Source organism: Scyliorhinus canicula, chromosome 16, assembly GCF_902713615.1.
Source record: "Scyliorhinus canicula chromosome 16, sScyCan1.1, whole genome shotgun sequence".
Taxonomy (NCBI): Eukaryota; Metazoa; Chordata; class Chondrichthyes; order Carcharhiniformes; family Scyliorhinidae; genus Scyliorhinus; species Scyliorhinus canicula.
This window is the reverse complement of record NC_052161.1, coordinates 98335736-98359946: the sequence shown is the minus strand read 5'-3', so window position 1 is coordinate 98359946 and position 24211 is coordinate 98335736. Positions and strand designations below refer to the sequence as shown.

Here is a 24211-nt window from a genome sequence, read left to right as displayed (position 1 = left end):
TGACTTCCCTCATCAGCCATGGTTTTCTCATCCAACCCTTAATATGTTTCCTCCTCCTTGGGATTAATTTCTGTTGTGCCTCCTGACTAACCCCCAAAACCCCTGCCATTGCTGTTCCACTGCAAGGCTCCCCTTCCAATCAACTCTGGCCAGCCCCTCCCTCATGTCTTTGTAGTTACCTTTATTTAATTGTAATACTGTTACATCTGATTGCAGCTTCTCCCCCTCAAACTGCAGGGTAAATTCTATCATGTTCTGGTCAGTGCTCCCGAAGGGTGACTTCACCTTAAGTTCCTTAATCAAGTCTGCCTCATTACATATCATCAAATCCAGAATTGCCTGTTCCCCCGTAGGCTCTGTCTCAAGCTGCTCCAAAAAAACATCTTAGACATTCCAGAAATTTATTTTCTTGGGATCCACTACCAACCTGATTTTCCCAGTCCACCTGCATATTGAAGTCCCCCATGATTATTGTAATATTGACTTTCTTACATGCCTTGTCTATCTCCTGATTTATTTTCTGCCCCACATCCTGACGACTGCTGGGGGGCCTGTACATAACTCCCATCGGGTTCTTTTTATTTTTGCGATTCCTCAACTCTACCCACATAGATTCTATTCCTTCTGATCCTATATCACATCTTGCTATTGATTTAATTTAATTCCGTACTAATCCCTAATTGTTTTGAGTCAATCTTATGAACTTGACTTGATGTCCAGCAACCACAATGCTTGCTGCCTTGTAGATCCTGCAAAACCCTCCTTACTAGCATCTGGGGATTGTGCCAATATTTGGTGACCTGTTCCACAGACTTGCTAAGCAACAGCCTGACATAGTCATACTCACAGAATTATACCTTACAGATAATATCCCAGGCACCATCAACACCATTCCTGTGTATGTCCTGCATCACCGGCAGGACAGACCCAGCAGAGGTGGCGAGGTACAGTGGTATGCAGTCGGGAGAGAGCTGCCCTGGGAGTCCTCAACATCGACTCTGAACCCCATGACGTATCATGGCATCGGGTCAAACATGAGCAAGGAAATCTACTGATTACCATGTACCGTCCCCTCTCAGCTGATGAATCCGTACTCCTTCATGTTAAACACCATTTGGAGAAAGTATTAAGGTTGGCAAGCGCACAGAATGTACTCTGGGTGGAGGACTTCAAAGTCCATCACCATGAGCGGTCGGTAGTAGCATCACAGACCGAGCTGGCTGGGTACTAAAGGACAGAGCTGCTGAATTGGGACTGCGGCAGGTGGTGAGGGAACCAACAGGAGGAAAAAATATACTTGACCTCATCCTCATCAACCTGCCTTTGTTCGTGACATATCAGGAGAAGTGACCACTGAACAGTTCTTGTGGAGATGAAGTCCTGTCTTCAAATCATGACTGGACTGCTAATCCAGAGGCCCAGTCTAATGTTCTGGGGACAGGGTTCAAATCACACCATGGCTGCTGCTGTAATTGAAATTCAGTTGATAAAATTCATTTAATGTATAATTTTAGGGTTTAAAAAAAACTAGCACCAGTAACCGTAACTTTGAATCTATAATCGATTGTCGTAAAACCCCACCTGCTTCACTAATGTCCTTTAGGGAAGGACATCTGCCATCCTGGCCTGGCCTGGTCTGGCCTGGCTTATATGTGACTCCAGACCCATGGCAATGTGGCTGACTCCCCTCTGAAAGGGCCCAGCGAGCCACTCAGTTCAATTAAGGGTAGACAGCAAATGCCGTCCTTGCCAGTGGCACCCACATCCCATGAAGGAATAAAACAACATTTTGTGCATTGTACAGAACCTGGCAGACCCACTTGAGATTATAAAATGAAACGTCGCTGATGATGCTTGCGATTCTGGTTGTGACTAGGAGGAACAACCGATTCACCATTGATGGAAATCAAAGAAACATGCCGATTAGCTTTTCCCAATTCCCTGACGCACCCTGAGCTGTTGGCTTTCTCGTCTAATCACTCTCTGCAAAGCAAGTGCCTTCAATTGCCTAAACTCTTAAACTCTGAAATATCTTCCCTACGCCCTTTGACCTTTCCTACCTCGCTTTCTTTCTTTAAGCCACTCTTTAAATCCTGTCTCTTTCACTAAGCTTTTGGTCACGTAACCTAATAGCTCCTTGTGTGACTCCGTGATTTATGATGCTCCTGTGACGAGCCTTGGGAACTTCAATTGCACTAGAGGTGCCATATAAATGTAAGTTGTTGTTGAGCTCCAGGCTTGGAATCGTGCTATCCTGCTCAGCCGCTGTCCGTCTCGATTGATGGTGTCTTTGAATTAATCAGTTTTCAAGGTTGTTTTGAGGTACAATTGTCTTTCCTCTCATAGGTGTGAATGTGACGGTACCAGCCCAGCCGGTGACACCTCCCCTCTCTACCTCTCAGATGATTGTGGACCCTGACTCAGGAGAATTTCAACTCGTCGATATCTCAAGACGGTTCCTCAACCATGATTCCTTCTGGACTCTCCCAAGACAGTTTCTGGGAAATCAGGTGCATTTGAAGTTTTTAAGATATTTAGTGTTATCTCTCAAACTTTGAGAGCTTTATCTCTCAAACTTTGTTATTCTGTTTATCTCACACTTACAGCACACTGGAGTTTCAGGCTGAAACCAGTCAGAATTGTTGTCGTGCTTTTAATCATGAGTGAAGATTTATGAAAGGCAACCTTCAGGCTGTTATCACTTGATGCAAACTCAGTCATAGCTTATAAGTAAGAATAAAGAAGCTTTTGTCTGGCTGATGTTGTAAATATCGATTTACATAAATTCTTATCTGTACAAGTTTGGAGTTGTACTGGTGCGGTCTTGTCAAATGGGTCAGATGCGCTGTCCCATCTTAGTGAGCCTGTGTACTCTCACACACTTGTGATCTCCCCTTGCCTCAGGCATGAATGAACTGTGATGGAAACTCAAGGCATCTATCTTTCCCTCAAAAGAAAGGAAGCTAAAGAGTGCTATTGATAGCAGGGGGAAAACTTCCTGGGAAAGCGGCGAGCTGCTATAAGTTTCATGGTTTCGCTATCCCTACATGGTGAATTTTGGAGTAACCGTGCCTATATTATTGCAGAGGAACACAGGTAGATGATGAAGATGTGGGAGTCAAAGGGCGGGGAAGAAAATTAGTAGAAGGATAAGAGAGAGCACTTTACTGCCTGCAGCCCGATTTTGACACATTTATTCATTTGTTTTGGTGTAAACAGTCCTTCAGATGTCTAACTTGCCACCATTTCAAACGTGGGAATTGTCCAGTGTTGGCCATTCTGTAAATTGTTTTTCTCAGCTCTGTTTTATTTTCCTGAACTAGTCCTAATATTTCTTTTTCACTCAGAAGCAATTCCTACTCCTCCCAGTGGCTGATATTTTTGCACTTCTTAGAACTTTTAATCATCGTGGCACAGTTTGCAAAAGTCCTGAATTGTTCAGGAGATTAGCAGCAGGAGATATTACAAGTTTTCAATTCACAGGGAAGAAATTATTTCGATAAGCATTGGCTGGTTAGTCTCTCCTTTGAAAGAGTTATGTGTTTTAACTGTCACGCCATGAGTGAAGATCATTTTTATGTTCTAGGCCCAAATCATATTTCACCGTTGATTGTTGCTCCTTCCGTGTTTCTCAGCCACACTTCTGTACATTTCAAAGAAAATCACTGTCTGAGGGTGGTGATTCTTTCTAGATGTGAAGCTTACTGTGCTTGCTTCATTCATGTTCCCTCTTGTTTGGACCTCCTTCCAAATGAATTGTGAGAATACTGATAGATTTGCACTGTTAAAGGGGACAGTCTTAACTAAAATTAACTCCTCGCTATATTTGATGACTTTTGAAAGGCATTAAAAATTTAAAGGTGTTTGTGTCAGAAGCAAGATTGTGATATTTTTGGTTTTCTTTGTGGATTATTGTCCTGATAACTAATGTTCTCATGGCTAATTTAGTAAGTCTTAAAACAGTTGTTGCTCAGTGGGAAATTTATAAAGTGGATCCACGGTGTAAGCTTTGAAAGTTTAACACCTTTAGGCTAGCATTGAACATCAACATTGAAAGGTTAACACAGTGGTTAGCACAGTTGTTTCACAGCACCAGGGTCGAGGTTTGATTCACGCTTGGGTCACTGTCTGTGCGGAGTTTGCACGTTCTCCCCGTGTCTGCGTGTGTTTCCTCCAGGTGCTCCGGTTTCCTCCCAGAAGACCCGAAAGAAGTGCTTGTGGTGATTTGCACATTCTGAATTCTCCCTCTGTGTACCCGAACAGGTGCCGCAATGTGGTGACTAGGGGATTTTCAGAGTAACTTCATTGCAGTGTTAATGTAGGCCTACTTGTGACAATAATAAAGATTGTTAATTATTATTATTACCAGGGATTAACATTTTATTTTCGCATAGATTTCATTGAGGAGTAGTTTTGGTTTCTTGTGACCCACATTTTCTTCTTTTGTAGTACATTCTGCTTGCTCTCATGTCATCTTGTAGGAATTCTGTGATTTCTGATCTCGTGGGAATATCATACTTTGATTCTTGGATTATCGTCATCGCATCTTAGCCTGATTTTTGTTTTGGCGCATAGTTATACACCTTAATTATCCCTGCGTAATTGTTAGACTTTATTTGCCATCACATGCTGCTTACAGAGAAAGCCAACGTAGTTTTGTTCTGTATAGATTACCATGAAATGCATTTTGCAATGGAGCCAGCCATTAATCTAATTTAGCAGTGCAGTCAGTCAAATCCATCACCAAGCAGTGTTTTGGCCGTTCTGCTTCCTGCTGTGCCACTTTGTGGGCCAACAATAACGAGATTTATCTAATCACTACACGTAAGGCAATTAAATCTTTTTATTATCTTGAGCTGGCAATTCAAGCTGACAATTGGTAGTGATATGATTCCAGCTGGCCCCAACATTTGGCCATAGCGTACTCTACCTGCATAGAACATAGAACTGTACAGCACAGGATAGGCCCTTCGGCCCACGATGTTGTGCCGAACTAGTCTGAAACTAAGATCAAATCAACCTACTCCCAATCATTCTAGTGCACTCCACATGCCCCAACCACTCTCTGAGTAAAGAACCTACCTCTGACATCCCTCCTATATCTTCCACCATGAACCTTAGAGTTATGCCCCTTGTAACAGCTACATCCACCTGAGGAAAAAGGTCACTGACCATCCACTCTATCTATCCTTCTCATCATCTTATACACCTCAATTAAATCATCTCTCATCCTTCTTCGCTCCAGTGAGAAAAGCCCTAGCTCCCTCAACTTTTCCTCATAAGACCTACCCTCCAATCCAGGTAGCATCCTGGTAAATCTCCTTTGCACCCTTTCCAATGCTTTCACATCCTTCATCCTGCAGTTTCCTCCTAATTTGACATGGCGCAAGGATTAATTTGATGAAGAAGAACATTTAATTATCTACCATTTGGCACAGTCATCTGTTCGGAATTCTAGGTTGCACCAGATATTTCTCTAATGCACCAAGGAACACTTCTGCAAGCAAACCCTGGGCTGTATTCTCCAAAAATGGGGCTATGTTCCCACACCGGCACAAAACCACTGGCGTTGCATGCCAGACTTTCCTTAAAAAAAAATTAAGAGCTATTGACCTACCTGCAGGGGGCTGGCAGGGCCCCGGAGTGCTTATCGCAGCTTTAGCTGCAGATACGGGCCCCTGCACTTCCGGTTTCCAGTCCTTGCATGCGCCTCCAGCGGCCGTGCCGAACATGATGGCGGACTCAGCCGATGGATCTGGACCAACAAACAAGGTCGCAACGATCTGCCCCACGCCGCTCCATCTAACCCGCCCGATCGCCACCCCGGCCACCCATAAGACCCCCCGGCACTTGATGCCCCTCGTCCCCCATCAGGGCGACCGCGGACTGAGTCCTGACCGGCCAGACGTTGTTAGAACCACGCCGTTGGGAATTTGGCCGGTCGGGATGGAGTATCGCTGGGAGGGCCTCTGGCAATGGCCCCTCAGCCGCACTGCGTAATTCGCGGCGAGCGATCCTCCGGGCCCGATTCTCACATAATCGTCGATTCTCCGCGCCAAACGCGATTTCGGCGTGGGGCTGCGGAGAATCCAGCCCCCTGTCTTTCTATCAGCCATCAATGACCTTCTCGGCACGATATCTGGTATGTGTCTGGGCTCTCAGTCACCCTTTTGATTTCTGCAATGCAAAATGTAGAAATATACACACTACTTTAATCAGTACATGATGTAACTGTTGGGGTGCAAGTAAAATAAAATGTCTAATGTGAGCAAGAAACCTTTTGACCTAATGTTTTGTGCATGTGATGGGTGGTGAAGGATTTAATATTTGTTTCAATTAGTTGAAAATCCATTTGTTAATGGAAGTTGAGTTGAATCTTGATAGCTGGATATGTTAGTTTTTAGGTCAGAAAATGTGCTTGTTTTGAGACGTTTAAAGTTCAGGATACCATAATGGCACCTGTTTTGAGAATGTGACGTTTGGTTTCATGCAGGTCGATTCGTACGGTGGGTTCCTGCGCTACAAGATTCGCTACAGTGTGGCACGAGGGCAAGCAGAGCCTGAGCAAAAGGCAGATGTGATTATAATAGGAAATGGAAGAAAGCTAATCTACAAAACCAAGATCCCGACCCAGCCTGATGTCATTAATCAGAAGGAAATCCTGTTCACTGAGGTAAGAAGAGAATTTCCAAACCCAGTAATCTTTACTGGAGATTCTCATTCTGATTAACTGTAGGTGTTCATTCCTGATGCGAGGTTTGTCAGGCTGTGGACCTGGATCAGGGCTGTGACAGGCCGTTGTGATGACCCACTCCCATTAGATTTGGATGCTCTGGGCCTGCACAGCACTTGGGGTGGACAGGAGAGCCATCAACAGTTACCACATGCCTGGTGTTGGAACCAACAAAATGTCAGGGAACAGTTGAAATCCATTGTTTCTTTCACAGTGGGTGCGTTTCATTAATAACGAACGCATGTTCACCAGGGCCAAGATTTTATTTGACATCCTCAAATAAGGCTTTGAATTGGGCTTGATGAATGATAGGGAGTTCTTATTCTTATTTTGCGTTCCCTGGATCTAGTCTCTGCCTTGAGTGCAATTTTGCTCCCAAACAAATTAAAGCTTTCAAGTCTTGTTTTTCACAAAAGTGCAACTTTTTAGTTTGTTTGATCAGGAATTAAAGTACTAACCATTCAGGGAAATTGGAAAATTCGCTAACAAGAGGCTGTATGAAGTAGAGTTCTTCGTCATGGTGCCCTTTTTACATTTCATTTCCCATATGTATTTAACTTAAAAGCTCATTAAGTGGTTGAATTTTGGTGAGAGCATGTCTCTGCTAAAGTTCAAAGATTTATTTTTGCTTGTGGAGCAATTTGAGCACTAATGCTGTTGGAAGACCATTGCTCTGTCATGTTCACAGAACCTAGGATGAAAAGTACAAAGTAATTGTAACCATGCAACATAAGTCATGATTTCCATGACTGTTCTGTGTTTTGGCTCTAGTTTGAAACCCAATTTTGTTTCCTGGATTTAAATGCATGAGTGACTTTTGATTGAAAATTACCTTGCCGTTCTTTCGAGCGTTATTGGTATGTTAACTCGGAATCTGGGCATTTCTAGAGTTCTGCAACTTACACCATCAAAGGTGACAGAGTGTCACAGTGGTTAGCACTGCTGCCTCACAACGCCAGGGACCCAGGTCCAATACCGGTCTTGGGTGACTGTCTGTGTGGAGTTTGCACAGTCTCCCCGTGTGCATGGGTTTACTCCGAGCACTTGGTTTCTTCCCATAGTCCAAAGATGTGCATGTTAGGTGGATTGGACATGCTAAATTGCCCCTTAGTACCCAAAGATGTGCAGATTAGGTGAGGTTAATGGGATAGGGCCTGGATTGGGCCTAGGTAGGGTGCTCTTTCGAAGGGCCGGTGTAGACTCGATGGGCCAAATGGCCTCCTTCTGCATTGTAGAGATCCTATGATGATCAATTAACAGAATTGTAAATGTTTTCTCCATGGCTGACCAGTAACATGGCTGTAATTCGGAGAGTTGAGGGATAGAGCAGCTGTTACATGATTGTAGATTATTGAATATTATATGTTGCCGCACCTTTGAAAGTGTGAATTGTGGGCTGTGACATCTTGTGGAGTTTGATATCTAACTGCTTTGATAAGTGATGACAAAGCTGTTCTGAAACTAGTTTATGAAACAAATTCTTCTTTGACTGTCTGATAAATCTAGGTATCCCGTATCAGCCTCCCCGAACAGGCGCCAGAATGTGGCGACTAGGGGCTTTTCACAGTAACTTCATTTGAAGCCTACTTGTGACAATAAGCGATTTTCATTTCATTTCATTTCAAGTGGACTTCTGAACAGTAATTATCTTTAATATCCTCAAAGATGTGCAATTTTTTAACGCTATGAGGCAAAATTCAATTTTTGTTGCTCCAACAATTGAGGAAAGCATGATAACTCATTTATATTGCATTTTGTTTTGGTAATAGGATAACTGGCAACACGAGTCAGGTACTCCTGTGACTCGTGAAGATCTCATGATGACGTTGGTTAATCTGGACAAAATTATGATCCGAACAAAATACGACAATAAGATGGCCAGTGTTGGTCTTAGTGACATTGTCATGGATACCACCAGTGTGGAATTCACAACTCTGGGAAAACCACTCCTTGTCGAGCAGTGCAGGTACCAAGCAGATATCCTCCTCGTTTTATCGGTCTCTGGGAAGTTGCAAATTGGCTCGAATTTCCTTGATCTGGCTTGCAATGAAGTTTACATCCGTTTCTACATTGTTTTTGCCTGTGGCAACTTACACTGAAATTCCCTGAGACTAAAAATCATCTCCATAAAACAGCGAAGTTAGCGATTTTGGAACCCGAAACATTTAAATGCTTTGCAGTAAATTTATGTTCATTCAGAATTGGCACAAATGCAGAAAATTGGAGTTCTGTGCTCTTTGTGAAACAGCAGAGATTTGTTCTTGAACAAAGTGAGCTGTGCCAGATGTAATTTGGGTGTGGTGCTGATGCTAAGGAAATTTGCCTGTAGAACAGTAGAAAGAAATTCCTTTGAGGAGAAGTGGATGACCAACTCTTGCAGAGAAAATCAAGTGACAGCCTGCCCGGTAGGTGGGGGCTGGGGGATGCGCTGGAGGTGGTCAAGCAAACAGGATGAAAGCAGGTACCGCACAAGCATGAAGTTTAATGGTCCGAATTACAGGACAAACAGCATTCTGGCGCTGTGTAGCCCAGGACACTGCGCTCCGATATGGGGCCATCCCATAAAGGTACGGGATAGTTGGTCACCCTAGTTACATCAAATACTTCCAGGAAATTCCAGTCCAGTTGTATTGATTAGCATGCAAAAGTGCATTTATGCCAGGAACAACCTGGCATGTTTATGTGTGCACGAATCTAAGTTCAAAGAGTCACTAATTTGAAGCAGATAAATACAGTGTGAAAAATGTGCTCTCTTTCAGATGCCCTCTCAGTTACAAGGGTCTGTCATGTGAGACCTGTGCCCATGGATTTAAACGTGTTTTGACTGGGCCATATCTGGGTGTGTGTGATGGCTGCAGCTGCAATGGCCATGCCAGCAGCTGCGACAAAGTCACAGGACATTGTCTGGTAAGAACATGAAACATTACAGCAAGAACATGTTGTAATTAAGACCAAGGAAACATCAAGACAAAGAATTCTGCCATTCAGAGATTATTTAGTCATCTACTTTCTGTCAGGGATATGTAATGGCTCAGACTCTTTCAGGGAAAGATTCATATTTTATATTAGGGTGATGGCCCCATTAAGAGCTTGGTTTCTCTGGGAGATTACTCCTGGTAAAGCAGCTACTTCCAGTAACTAACCATGTGGCCAAGTTGTTACTGCCGAGGCTGGCATTTATTACCCATCCCTAGTTACCATTGGGAAGGTGGTGGTGAGTCACTGCCCCAAATGACTTCAGCCTTTGTAGTAAAGGTGCTCCCATGACGCGCTAAAGGTGCTCCTGTGACGAGGTAGTGAGCAAGTTCGATGTGATGATCCAGTGACCGTCGCTATGTCCTCTGCCAAAATCCTCCCATAAATTCCAAAAGTACTCCTCTCTTCCGACCCCACCAACGACAGCACCCTCTTCATCAATGACAATGCTGGCAACACCACGAAGGTTGGAAAAAAAACCTACCCTAGCAAAATTCCGAACCTACAAGTATTTGAATGCCTCCGACTGTGCTAACCCATATTTCTCTGCTAACTCTTCCAGACTCGCAAACCGCCCCTACGCAGAAATAAATCCCCAATTACTGCCACACCCGTATCCTCCCAACCGCTAAACCTGGCATCCAATCTAGCTGGTTCAGACATGTGATCGACCCCCCCCCCCCCCCCCCCCCCCCCCCCCATATGAAAATGCTGCCGCAATTGCTGTATTTTTAATGTAACGACCACCACTGGATTCTCAGAAACGTTTCCTAGTGCAAACAGCAGGGGCTTTGTCACTAACAGTCGACCATATCCCCAAAAATCTCCTGGCCTCCATCCTCACCCAGACTTCCTCTTGATCCACGCACCAGCCTAACACCTTCTCCATGTTCGCCACCCAGTAATAGTACATCAGGTTCAGCAGCGCCAGACCCCCTGACTGCCGGTCCCTCTGCTAAGACCCTTTTCCGAATCCTTGCCACCTTCGGAATTTGGTATTCTTGTTGTGAGGCTGCTGGGGTCATCCTGAATCTGTCCTGATGAGTTCAAGATGAAAAGCTTCGACAGCATGTCTCTTTTCAACAATACTCAATTATGCAGCAGCTCAGTCAATATCTTAAAAAAAAAAGGCAGATTAATGTGTGTGGAGACCTGTCATCAAAACCACCAAGACTCTCTGGAGAAGCGTGGATTTGGATCCAGTGTGACTGAGACTTGGGCTTAACAGGCAGTTCTTGCTGATTATGTCATCTCACAATCTGCCTATCTTGGACTTGAGGTATAGGTGTGCTCGCGAGACATTGGAGGAAGATCCGAAGTAAATTCTGTTTCCTTGTGTGAATGTTGCTGAAGGAGTTGAATGGCTTTTAGCGGTTCATATGTTTTTTTTTTCCATACCTCTCAGAGCTGCCAACACAACACAGAAGGTCCGCACTGTGACAGGTGCAAGGCTGGATTTTTTGGCAACCCCACTCGAGGAACCGCCAACGACTGCATGCCGTGTCCATGTCCGTTTACTGATTCCCGCAGGAGGTTTGTGTCCCACAGCTGGAAAACTCTGGAAAAACAGTTTTGCTGTAAAATAAATTTGAGGACTTGACATTGTCAAGCTGAGTGTGTCAGATTTGTGGTTTGGTATAGATTTGGGAATGGACTTTTTGTTTTGTTTTCACGCTAATTTTATTTATTTTTCGCACATTTTCTGTTGTGTTCACTTGCCATTTACCAATTTCCCTCTCAATCCCCTCCTGCACTGAAGCTGATTTCGCGCAGCCCCATGTGTGAATTTAATTTCTGATTACTGGCGTGCTGTTTACCCTCAACATGTTCCTGACCACCTCTGAAATCCGCTCTTGCATATCATCTCAAAGTGATCAGCAGTTACCAATCAGGTTGGCTATCCTCAACCTGAATGTCTGCCGTCCTTACCCAGCCTGGCGGACATGTAAGTTCATCTCCCACAGGAATGTGGTTGACGTATCGATGCCCTTGGGCAGCACGGTAGCACAGTGGTTAGCATAGTTGCTTCACAGCTCCAGGGTCCCAGGTTCGATTCCCGGCTTGGGTCACTGTGTGGAGTCTGCACGTTCTCCCCGTGTCTGCGCGGGTTTTCTCCGGGTGCTCCGGTTTCCTCCCACAGTCCAAAGATGCAGTCCAAAGATGTACAGGTTAGGTGGATTGGCCATGATAAATTGCCCTTAGTGTCCAAAAGGTTAGGTGGGGTGACTGGCTTACGGGATAGGGTGGAGGCATGGGCTTAAGTAGGATGCTCACTCCAAGGGCTGGTACAGACTCGATGGACCGAATGGCCTCCTTCTGCACTGTAAATTCTATGATTATATGAAATGACTCAGCAACCATTATATCAAAACTTCACTATAGTTATTATTCTGGTTTGAATCTCGCCCAAACAGAAGATGGACTGAACACCTCTGGTCTCTATTGGCTGGATGGGTGACTGATACATTTGGTTTGTAATAAGTGCAGACTACTAACATTGACTGATGCCAAATAGGCTGTGTGACCCAGAGCTGCCATTGGACTGATACAAAGAATGGAAAAATTCTCACCAGTGTGCAATATAGAGTTTTGGTGTAGGAATTAAAGAGCATAGTTTAATAGAATGCAGAACCTTCACCTTAATTCGGATCTGTGAGTACTTGAAGCAGTCACTCTCTTTCTGTTCTCCCACCATCTTTTTTCCCTCCACATTCCCTATCTCTGTGCTCCTTCTCCACCCTCCTCTATGCTATCTCCCTCTCCACCCTCCCTCTCTCTGTCCACCACTCCCCCTCTCCACTCTCTTTCAGCGCACTCTCCCTCTCTACTGTCCCTCAGAGCTCCTTATCTCTCTGCTTTGCCTGAGAGCTCCCTCCCTCTCCGTGCTCTCCCTCAGCACTCCCGACCTCTCTGCTTTGCCTGAGCACTCCCTCCCTCTCCATTCTCCGTCAGTGCTCACTACCTCTCCACTTTGCGTGAGTGCTCCCTCCCTCTCCACTCTTCCTCCTGAGTTGAAGAGTCTGTACGTAGGACATCTAATGTGTCCTTGTGAACAGGTGTTTTCTGCATCATTTCTACAGCTGATGCTCTGTAGAATTGTTTGTGCAGAGAATGTTTCAGGATGGAGGTTATTTTAGTAATGAAAGTGCCTTTTAAAAAAAAAACTGCCATTGCCCAGGGTGAATTTGGGGACTGATTGTCGACTGCAGAAATCATACTGACGTGTGTCCTTTCTACAGATTTTCAGATACCTGCTTCCTGGATACAGATGGGCGTCCCACCTGTGATGCTTGTAGTGTCGGCTACACTGGGCGTAGATGTGAAATGTAGGTTTATCTCCACAACAATGTAGTTGTTGATCCAGTGCCTGGTAGCATAGTTAGCACTGTGGCTTCACAGTGCCAGGTTCGATTCCCAGCTGGGTCACTGTCTGTGCGGAGTGTGCACGTTCTCCTGTGTCTGCGTGCGTTTCCTCCGGGTGCTCCGGTTTCCTCCCATAAGTGCCAAAAGACGTGTGTTAGGTAATTTGGACATTCTGAATTCTCCCTCTGTGTACCCGAACAGGCGCCAGAATGTGGCGACTAGGGGCTTTTCACAGTAACTTCATGCAATGTAAGACTACTTGTGACAATAAAGATTATTCAAGATTATTTTTTTTTAAATTAGATGTATTGTTGCTTTAAACTGTGTTTGTTATTTCCTATAGTTGTGCTCCTGGTTATGAAGGAAACCCAATGACGCCAGGTGGAAAATGTAGACTGCACGGTAAGCTCCAGAAAGCAGGTCATTTTTCTCAGAAGTAGGTCGATAATGGGGGTTTTGGGTTAACTTTATCTTTTTGGGTTAAATTAAATCCCCCAGTTATTAATGACGCTCAGTTTGCAAGAAGCTGACGGCTCTGCAGCTGCAACCGAATTCCATTGCTGCTTAAATAAAAGCAAAGTATTGGAAGATGCTACAAAACAAAATGCTTGGAAAATTTCAGCAGGTCTGGCAGCATCTGTGGAGAGAGAAACAGAGTTAACGGCTGGGATTCTCCTTTGCACGTCCGCCCGCTACCGTTGCTAACGAGGATGGAGAATTTGTCGCTCAGCCAAATCTCCCGTTCATTGAAGCGCAACCGCAGAATCCCACCGGTGTGAACAGACGGAGAATCCCACCCCACGTTTCGGGTCCACTGTGACTCTTCAGAACAGATGAAGAGTTGTATTGGACTTGAAACTTTAACTCTGTTTCTCTCTCCACAGATGCTGCCAAACCTGCCAAGTTTTTATTTTCCAGCACTTTCCGTTTTTATTCCACAGCTTGCTGGTTGAGTTTGCCCATTAGATGGTGTGTGACACTGAGCGGGTCACCTGAACTCCAAAATAAACAGCATTCCCTCAGAATGGGAATCCAGCGGAATTTCAGGAGAACTGCCACATTCAAGCGTTGTGGGCTGCTTGTTGGGATAAGATACCATTCCGATCCCCATAGAGAAAAGGAAGTTTTAAAAAGAGATAAATTTCCCAGCAATCGATGGAAATTGCCAAAAGGCAGGATTTCACACGATAAAACCTTTTACTGTAACAAACCAAACTAAATATTGATCAAGCATTTCTTAACATGCAACTCTTACACTAACTTAAAGCAAAAGGCACTTTTGAATTAACCAATAAATTCAATCGAAATACGCTGCACGATATTTTTACTTTGTGCCATGTTTCTGGCTGCGGAGTAACAATATAAGATTAAGCCTGAAGACACTCACAGCTTCCGAGCAAGCTCATTTTGCTCTGCCACACCAGGTCAAAGCTTCTGGTGTCCTTGCGAAATCAGGCCACTCAAAGTAATCCAAATCAGACTTTCACCAGCAAGGCCCAACTGGGTGAAGCCTTGTTCCTTGAATCTCAAAAGTCCTGCTTCCTTCCCCTTCCAAATGTAAAACTTTAATATCTACTTTTACGAGCATTTCTGAGCTCTTCAGACAAAAGCCTGTTCTTCGCTGCAGCAAAAACTGAGAGGTTGCATTTGCTTCTATCCCCAGCAGTAAACCCTTTGTGTTCCTCTGTGTCACCTGGTGTGAAACCTGCCACTTGATTTTCAATAGGTTTCAGTTACAGATCAAATGGGGCTTACTACTGGCAGAAATCCTGTGTTCCCTAAATTGAAAGAGACGGTGCAAAAACATGACCATTTCATGAAACCTCACGTCTGAAACAATCCAACCTCTGGACGTTGGTTTCAATAAAACTGGATGGATGAAATAAATCATCTATCTGGTGAAGTGAAATGCAAAGTAAACTGTGTCCAGGTCGTTTCCTTCAGGATCAGTTCCTAAAGGTTACAGGTGCACGATTGCTCTGAGTTTGCCACTCTCACCCAAGTCATTAATCTGGGAATTGGCAAAACGTGACTGTTGTAGTTAAATATATTACTTTGAAATGGAACCACCGGTGCCCATACTCAAATTAACATCCCATATTTTATCTAATAATACTGTTACCGAGTTTAAAAAAAGCTTTGGGTTCCAGATTCTAAAGAAAGTGCCTGCCTTTATATAGCTTCTTTCATAGCCTCAGGACCTGACTAAGTGTTTCAATTGAGTGTAGTTACTGTTGTAAGGTAGGAAATTGTGTCTCATGAATCTTGGCATGATTCAGAACAGAATTTCTAAGAAAGTTTGTTTTGTTGTACAGCTGGACATATTTCAAATTGTGACAACAGAGGAACAGACCCAACAGAATCATATGATGGATCTTGTCCGTGTAAGGTAGGTACATTCTAATCACTTGAGAGTGTTAGACATTAATACAGTGAACATGGCCCTAGACCTGGAGATGTTTACGTAGAACATCCATGCAGTGGATGCAGAGAGCATGGACATTAGTAAATAGTTCCAACTCAGAAGTCATTTTGAGTCAATTATGGCCATAGTATCAACAAGATCTATTAGCCTCTTTTCCGTACTTTGTATTTTATGTACCTTTGGTTCAGTCATATTATTGTATGTTTTCCAAATGCACATTAACGTCTTTTGTACTTTCTTTGTTATGGACCAGGGTTTAGAAAACCCCAAAGTATATCATGGAGTTCACCTGACCTACAACTGTTTATTGATTTTGGTTAAGATGAGCACAGAGCCTGCCTTTCAGGTGTTACTCAACAGATTTCTTAGGCGTCTTTAATCAAAAAACAAGCTTTATTCTATGAATTTAGATAACATTTTTAAAAACACACACAGTAAGCATTTTTATCAATTACAAACATAAAGATCCCACACAGCTACAGTAATCTGTGCATAACCCTTAATGAATTCTCCCCTTTAACTGTTCCAATTCAATAACGAGATCCTATAAACCAAAAACCCCTTTTTTACCAAAATAGTAGGTTTTAATTCCTTCCAGAAAGCAGTTATCTCGTTTAAGTTATCAAGTAGTCTGGAAACAGCTTTTAAAATGAAGATAGAGAGACACTTATTTCAACCTGTGCAGTTCAAAAGTCAGTCCAAAACCCAAGATGAAAGTAAAACAAACTCACAGTGCAACAGCCCAGCTCCACCCACACAATGACATCACTGAAGCCATGTGATAAGACAAAAACATTTCTTAAAGGGACACTCCCATCACACTTTATATTTCCACTTGCTGGATTGTCAATTTGTTAGCGCTCAAATAAACATTTTAAAAGCCATTTTAATCCAGTGTTTGGATTTGCCACCCTTTGGTCAAATTCTCTCTCCCTCAGTTAATCACTCTGTCACCATGTCACAGTCTCTGCCTGTCTAACCTTTTTCCCTTCTCCCTCGCCCACTCTGTCCCCTCCTTCATTACCACGTTTAGAGATCAAGGACTCATGTACTCAAGTATATGTTTTGATTTCTTCACAGCTGGATATTTTACCAACTCATGATGTTAAACCTGTCCATTCCAACTAACCATGTTTTTGTAATACTACCAACCATTCAAAACAGTAACAACCCAACATTATCCCTTCCACCAGTTGACCAGTGTGCTCACTGTAGTCATCTCCAAGTCCACTCTCTCAGTTTTTAGAAAAAATATTTTTATTGATTTTACATTTATTTATAATAACATTTACTAGGGCCTTCACAAAACGAAGAGGAATCTACAAAAATGGGAATGTAAAAATTTTAAAAATACACAACAAACAAGTATGCACCCAAGAGTAACATATATACAGGTGTGGGGCCCCTATAGTCCACTCTCTCTCAATCGGTTCAAGGGCGGTGTCATTGATCATTTCTCCTTTCTATTCTGTTTGTCGATTTTCTTGGAATTCTGTGAAATTATTATTCTGATTATATCTGGACCAAAAACACAATTTCATGACCATAGATTTCTGCAGCAGATAGGAGGCCATTTGGCCCATTGTGTCTGTACTGGTTGGTGCTAAAAGTTTCCAATTCTCTCTCGCTCCTTCTCCATCACATTCTTTTTGCTGCTTAAGTATGTATTCAATTCCATTCTCAAAGTTGCTCTTCACTCTGCTTCTACCAGCCTCTCAAACGGCAATCAAGCAATCCAGACCACATCAACCGTTTATATTTTTAAAACTTTCTCCTCCGCTTGCCCCTTTGCCAGTTATCTTAAATCTATGTCCTCTTGCTACCAAACCTACTGCTTGTGGAAACCGTTTCCCCTTAGTTAATCTCGCAAAACCCGTTAATTATTTTTTTTTAATAGAATTTTTCTCGAAGAAGTCAGAGAACGGCTTCCACCTCCGGGCAAACCCCTGCAGCGATCCCCCCCGAGACAAACTTGATTTTCTCAAGTCTGAGGAACCCCGCCATGTCACTAACCCACACCCCTGACTTTAGGGGCTCCAAGTCCCTCCATCCTAGTAGGATCCATCTCCGGGTCACCAGGGAGGCAAAGGCCAGGACATCAGCCTCTCCCACCCCCGGGCTCCCGAATCTTCCAACACACCAAAGATCACAACCTCTGCACTCTGTACCACCCTCACCTTTAATTAACCCCTGCCAAGAACCCCTCAGCCTCGGACATGCCCAGAACATGTGGACATGGTTCGCAGGTCGCCTCACACAGCGCCCACTTCTGTCCTCCACCCCCTCAAAGAACCTACTCATCCGGGCCATCGTCATGTGCACCCAGTGGACCACCTTGAATTGTATTAGGCTGAGCCTGGCACACGACGAGGATGCACTGACTCGCCTCAAGGCCTCCTCCCATAATCCGGCCTCCAACTCATCACCCAGCTCTTCTTCCCACTTTCTCTTCACCTCCCCTATCGGGGCTCCCCACTCCATCAGTTCCTTGTGGATCTCTTAAACTTCAAACTTCTCCTCTAACTCCCCCAAGCTCGGGAACCCTCCATCGATAAAGAGATCTCCAAATCTCTTGATCCCCACCCGCTGCCACTCCTGGAACCCCCCATCCAGTCCCCCCGGAGCGAACCGTTGGTTATCACATATCGGTGCCCACATCGACACCCCCTCCAGCCCCATGTGCTGTCGCCACTGTCCCCAGACCCTCGGGGCTGCCACTACTACTGGACTTGTGGAGTACCTGGCCGGCGAGAATGGCAGAAGTGCCGTTAAGAGTGCCGCTAAACCCTTGCCCCTACATGAGGCAGTCTCCACGCGCTCCCAAACCAACCCATCCCCCACTACCCACTTCCTAATCATCGTTATGTTTGTCACCCAATAATAATGAATAAAGTTCGGAAGGGCCGGCCCACCCCCATGCCCCCACTCCAGCAACACCTTCTTCACCCACGGGGATTTACCCGCCCACACAAACCCTGAGATCACTGCATTCACTTTTTTAAAGAACCCCCTGGGGATAAAAATTGGTAGGCTCTGAAAGACGAACATGAACCTCGGGAGCACTGTCATCTTCACTGTCTGCACCCTCCTCGACAGTGACAGCGGCGTGCATCCCACCCCCTCATCTGTTCTACCAACCGACCCAGATTCAGTTTCAGTTTATGCAGCTGCTCCCACCCCCGCACCACCTGGCTGCCCAAGTACTAAAAGCACCCCCCCCCCCAATACCTTGAACGGCATGTCTCCCAATCTCTTCTGTCTCCTCGTCTGAATCGCAAAAACCTCGCTCTTGCCCATATTCAGTTTATACTCCGAAAACCGACTGAATTCCTCTAATATCGCCATAATCCCTCCAATCCCCCCCCTCCCCCCCCCCAGCGGTCTGAAATATACAGAAGCGGATCATCCGCGTATAGTGAGACCCTGTGCTCCACCCCTCCCCACACTATCCCCTGCCAAATCCCCGACGTTCTCAGTGCCATCGGCAACAGCTCTATAGCCATGGCAAATAGCAGTGGGGAAAGTGGGCACCCCTGCCTCGTCCCCCGGTGCAGCCTGAAATAGTCTGAACTCACCCGGTTCGTCCGCACACTCGCCACCGGTGCCTGATATAACAACCGGACCCAGTCCAAAAATCCCTGCCCAAACCCAAACTGCCCTAAGATCTCCCACAGATATTCCCACTTCACCTGATCAAAGGCCTTCTCTACATCCATGGCTACCACCACCTCGAACGCTCGCCCTCCTGGAGGCATCATGGTCACATCACGTAGCCTCCTGATGTTGGCCACCAGATGCCTCCCCTTCACCAACCCATTCTGGTCCTCTCCTATCACCCCTGCCACAGAATCCTCTATTCTCGAGGCCAAGATCTTAGCCAATAGTTTGGCATCTACATTTAGCAGGGAAATCAGACTGTATGACTCGCGGTGTTCCGGGTCCTTTTCCCGCTTCAAAATGAGGGAGATCGGAGCCTGCGACAACGTCAGATGGAGCACTCCCAGCTCCCTCGCCTCGTTACCAGCAGTGGCCCCAATACTCCCGAGAACTTCTTATAAAAATCCACCGGGTACTCATCCGGACCCGGGTACTCATCCAGACCCAGGGCCTTGCCCGATTGCATCGCCTCCAACCCTTCTATCAGCCCAATTGGGCCCCCCAATCCTTCCACCAACTCCTCATCCACCTTCGGGAACTCCAACCCCTCGGAAAACTACCTCATCGTCTCCACCCCGGCTGGGGGTTCCGACTCATACAACTTTCTGTAAAAGTCCCTAAACACTCCATTCACCCTTGCCGGGTCCAAGACCGTATTCCCTCCTGCGTCCTTCACTTTCCCGATCTCCCCCGCAGCCTTCTGCTTCCTCAACTGGTGCACCAGCATCGTGCTCACCTTCTCCCCATACTCATACACCGCCCCTCTTGCCCTTCTCAACTGCCGCACCACCTTTCCCATAGATAGTAGCCCAAACTTCATCTGCAGCCTCTGCAGCCTCTGCCGCTCTTTTAGCAGCCCCACCTCCGGGCATCCGCACACCTCCTATCCATGTGTAGGATTTCCTCCATTAGCCTTTCTATCTCAGCCTTCTCCTTAAGTTCCCGAATCGATATAAACTATCCCCTGACCACTGCCTTCAGTGCCTCCCATACCATACCCACTGAGCCCTGCCCCATATCATTAATCTCCACATATCTCCGGATGGCCTTTCTCACCCGCTCACACACCTCTTCCTCTGTCAAGAACCCCACGTCCAACCTCCATTGCGGGCGCTAGCCCCGCCCTTTGCTCACCGCAGGTCCACTCAGTGCGGGGCATGGTCTGACACCACTATTGCCGAACACTCAACATCTACCACCCCCGCCAGCAACGTCTTATCACATGCAAAGTCTATTCGGGAGTACACCTCGTGCACATGGGAGAAGAATGAAAATTCCTTTGCCCTCGGTTTCACAAATCTCCACGGATCTAGAAGCCCTTCCCCTGTCAGCAGTTCATCCCCACCCTCCTCCTCCCTTCCTCCAAGAACCAAGAAGGACAACTCCGACCTCCATCCCCCCACTAAGCAGCTGCTCACCCCCCCCCGCCTCACTGTGCTCCCTTCATGATTTCAAACAAGTCAATTGAATTTCTCCTGAAACGTTTCTATTCTGAGGAGAACTGTTCCAGCTCCTAAGCTGTCTACAATATGGACAACCACATTAATTATTCATAGGTTTTACCATACTGAGATAACACCCTGATTTTGGAATCTGTAGTGGATTCCCAAATCCATCTCAGCAACACTTAAAAATATTGCATAAGATTCAAGATTTTGTATGTGATTGGAGATCTTTAAAATAAACAGGCAACATTCACAGGGTTAGGAGAATGGAATGAAATGACAACCGGTACTTTTCCAAATGTTTTTGTTGACGTTTGGTACGATGAGGGGCAGCACGGCGGCACAGTGGTTAGCACTGCTCCTCACCGCCAGGGACCCGGGCTCGATTCCAGCCTTGGGTGACTGTGTGGAGTTTGCTCTTTCTCCCCTTGTCTTTATGGGTTTCCTCCCACAATCCAAAGATGTGCAAGTTAGGTGGATTGGCCATGCTAAATTGCCCCTTGTCCAAGGGTTAAGTGTTTTTCTGGAGTTCCGGGGATGGGGCGGCAGAGTGGGTCTCGGTGAGGTGCTCTTTCGGAGGTTCAGTGCAGACATGATGGGCCGAATGGCGTCCTCCTGCACTGTAGGGATTCTTTGAATGTAAGAATCTTACCGTTAGGGATTCTCTTTCAAAATTCTATTGTAACAAAAATAATATGGTTGTCATTAACATTGTTTATTTTGTTCTGTGTTTGTGAATCTCCGAACCTTTGGTCTGTCAGAGGGCTGTAATCAGGTCCTGCTGTGTCCAGGCTTGCTGCACATAGCTATTATCAAGCTCTCACTGTGTTGGCTGTTTTACAGGCCAATGTTGTTGGAAGGCTATGTGATGAATGCTCGACGGGTTCCTTCAATTTGGATGATTCCAATGTGGATGGTTGCCTGAAATGTTTCTGCATGGGGATCAGTAAAGAGTGTGCCAGTTCCTCTTGGCACCGAGACCAGGTTAGTCTGCGAGCAGCAATGTCTTTGGACATCTGTGGGGGAGCTATCTGGAAGCATACCTTTGTAATGTGTGTTCCAGGCTTTTCGTGCAGCGGTTGATTTTTAGATTTTTTTTTTAAAAACACAATCTCGATTTACTGGTTGCATTTTTCAACTTGGCGGAGAACAGGCGCAGGGGATTTACAGAGGGGAAAACTGGGCATCCCTTCGTCAGGTTAAATATCCTCTCCTCGGGGAATGTTACTTCATTTTGTTGCAGGAAGCCAAGTTAAATGAGCAATTTGTACCAAAGCTCTTCCGACATTGGAATCTGTGTGCTCCAGATGAGAGAATCAAGCTCGGATTTTGGCACAATTCTCGCCTTTGCAGAATCTCGCGTGTTCCATGGATTTTCTTTCTGCATTTCTATTTTTTTTTTAAAAAAAGCTTATCCATGCTGGAACTTTGCAACAAAGTTTAACTCTTCAGCAACTCCTTTGATATTTGGGGTGATTTATGAGGAAGGTCCCAATATTTTTTTGTTGCCCAATTCTGCAAGTGACAATCTGGAGCTGGCTGGATTTGGAAGATTAAGTTTCTGTTGAGGGAATGTGGAGCTGGATTTGAGAGCTGATTCAGTGGGATGGTGTGACTGTGAGTTGTATAAACTGAAGGATTTTGTTTAAAAATGTATTCTTTTGGGCTTGCACAAGATGGATGTGAGCTATCTACAATAGTAACACAGCAATAACCATCTATTCTAATTTGTCAGTATTGTAATATTTATGTTGTTTTAAATATGATGTGAAATTTATTGCAGTAATAAGTTGGCTGAAATCTTAAAAATAGCTGCCCAGAGGCGGGAGGACCAAGACTATTGTTGCCATCCTAATATGTTAATGTTTGAGTTGAACCAAGTAGAAATAAATTGACTGTTGAGATTTGCTGACAGTTCCTCATTGTTCCATAATCAAATTGTGCTGTTTGCTCTTTGCAAGGTCCAAGCACTTTATGATGAGCGGGAGAGGAATCTCTACATGTTGACAAATATGGCGCACACTCAGAGGATCACTGAAGGAGTTCAAATCAGTGGCTTGAGTGAACTAACTTTTGCGAACTTTGACACAATCCCGCGGGACATCTACTACTGGGTACTACCTGAAAGGTTCAAAGGCGATAAGGTAAACGGAGATCTGTCTGATTTGGGTTGACATTGCAAATGACAATATCGGGGCAAAACAAGAGATGTGGTTTCACCCAGTTTGCGAATTACTGTTTTGAGACACTTGTGGCTTTACTACATATTTCCACCTCTGTTTTCCATATTAATTTGTTTTGAACTGTCAAAGAAGTAAGGGAGTTTACTGCCCACCAGCTTTTTTTGGATGCTGTTCAATTTTCTGCTGCTCGGTTCAGTCACTCTCAAACTGCTTTTGGAACTTCCTGTTCATACTCACTCCATCAACTTGAGCTCTTTGTTGATGCTTCCTTTCAAAAGAATTGAGGCGAATTTTCCAGAACAAGATCGACACAAACCGAAGGGCGGGTTGGAGGGGGGGGGGAGTTTAGAGAATGCATGAATCTACTAGGACCAAACACAGTGACAAATTGTGTGGGGTGAGAGCTTGGTGTTTCGAACATTTGACCAGTGATTTTGTGTAGAGACATTGAACTGTGGTCAAAAAGCGAGGAGCATTGTCTTCTGCGGGAGGCCATTCAGTAGTTTCCTCATGAAATTCTGTTGCATGAAGATAATTTTGCAAGTATTTAAGTGCTGAATTTAAATTATTCTAAGGATAGAACCATGTTCATTCAGTTTCAGTCTCAATTCTGTCGACACCTGGTCACCAGAGATGCTGTCTGTACCAATGCATGATCAAATATGGATTGGCTATGTCTTAATTTGATACTATTAATTGCTTCCTCCCCCTATTAACTTTTGCAGGTTACTTCTTATGGAGGTGAATTACGTTACACTATCCTGCATAATGTCTCCCCTGGCTCCTCGCCAATCACTGGGATGCCTGATGTTATTCTACAAGGCAACAACATCTTCCTGGAGCACTACACAGCTAAGAGGCCACAACCTGGCATTCCCTCAACTTTCTCCGTTACTTTTAAAGAAGTAGGTTATCATTGTATTTCTTTAACTTATTGCAAGTGTATTTGAAATATGGAGTGAATGCTTGAGTGGAGAAGAGAGTGCTTTGCTGATTAGATTCTTAGATATGGATCATCCATCCACAAATGGGTTATGCAAGACCTTTGCGTTCAGTTAAAAGGCAACCTAATATGTTTATCTAATGCCCTGTTGAGCTGAGACTGGATTGGCTTATTCAGGGACAAGATCATCAGTTTTGAGGTGATCTTCCACTGTGTAGTCTATTTGCGATATCTGCAATTGCTTTTCAGTGATGGCAAGGGGACTATTAATTCCATATTTGGCACCCAGCGGGATGAGGTAAGAGGCCTACACCGTACATTGTTGAATATAGACAAATGTGGGCAGCAACTACCAGTCGGGATCGGAGATCTCCAACCCATAATGCAGTTGGTGCAGTTGACAAAAACAGTGGATGTGTTCAGTAGCCAGTGCAATTGGGTGCAGGGGGAAATTAAAACACAGGTCATTGGGGTTCATGCTGGGAC

The 24211-nt window shown here is 44.9% G+C and overlaps 1 protein-coding gene across 2 annotated transcripts in view; it reads left to right on the top strand.

Moving 5' to 3' along the window:
- hspg2 (heparan sulfate proteoglycan 2) overlaps positions 1-24211 on the top strand; it is a 571937-nt gene that overhangs the window by 261087 nt on the left and 286639 nt on the right. For both annotated transcript variants that reach the window (XM_038821731.1, XM_038821732.1), the window contains exons 14-24: positions 2347-2510; positions 6494-6673; positions 8503-8699; positions 9493-9640; positions 11115-11242; positions 12949-13035; positions 13416-13474; positions 15388-15461; positions 21443-21583; positions 22561-22743; positions 23508-23687. In XM_038821731.1, coding sequence (XP_038677659.1) covers positions 2347-2510; positions 6494-6673; positions 8503-8699; positions 9493-9640; positions 11115-11242; positions 12949-13035; positions 13416-13474; positions 15388-15461; positions 21443-21583; positions 22561-22743; positions 23508-23687 — 1541 coding nt within the window. The remainder of the gene's footprint in view (positions 1-2346; positions 2511-6493; positions 6674-8502; positions 8700-9492; positions 9641-11114; positions 11243-12948; positions 13036-13415; positions 13475-15387; positions 15462-21442; positions 21584-22560; positions 22744-23507; positions 23688-24211) is intronic.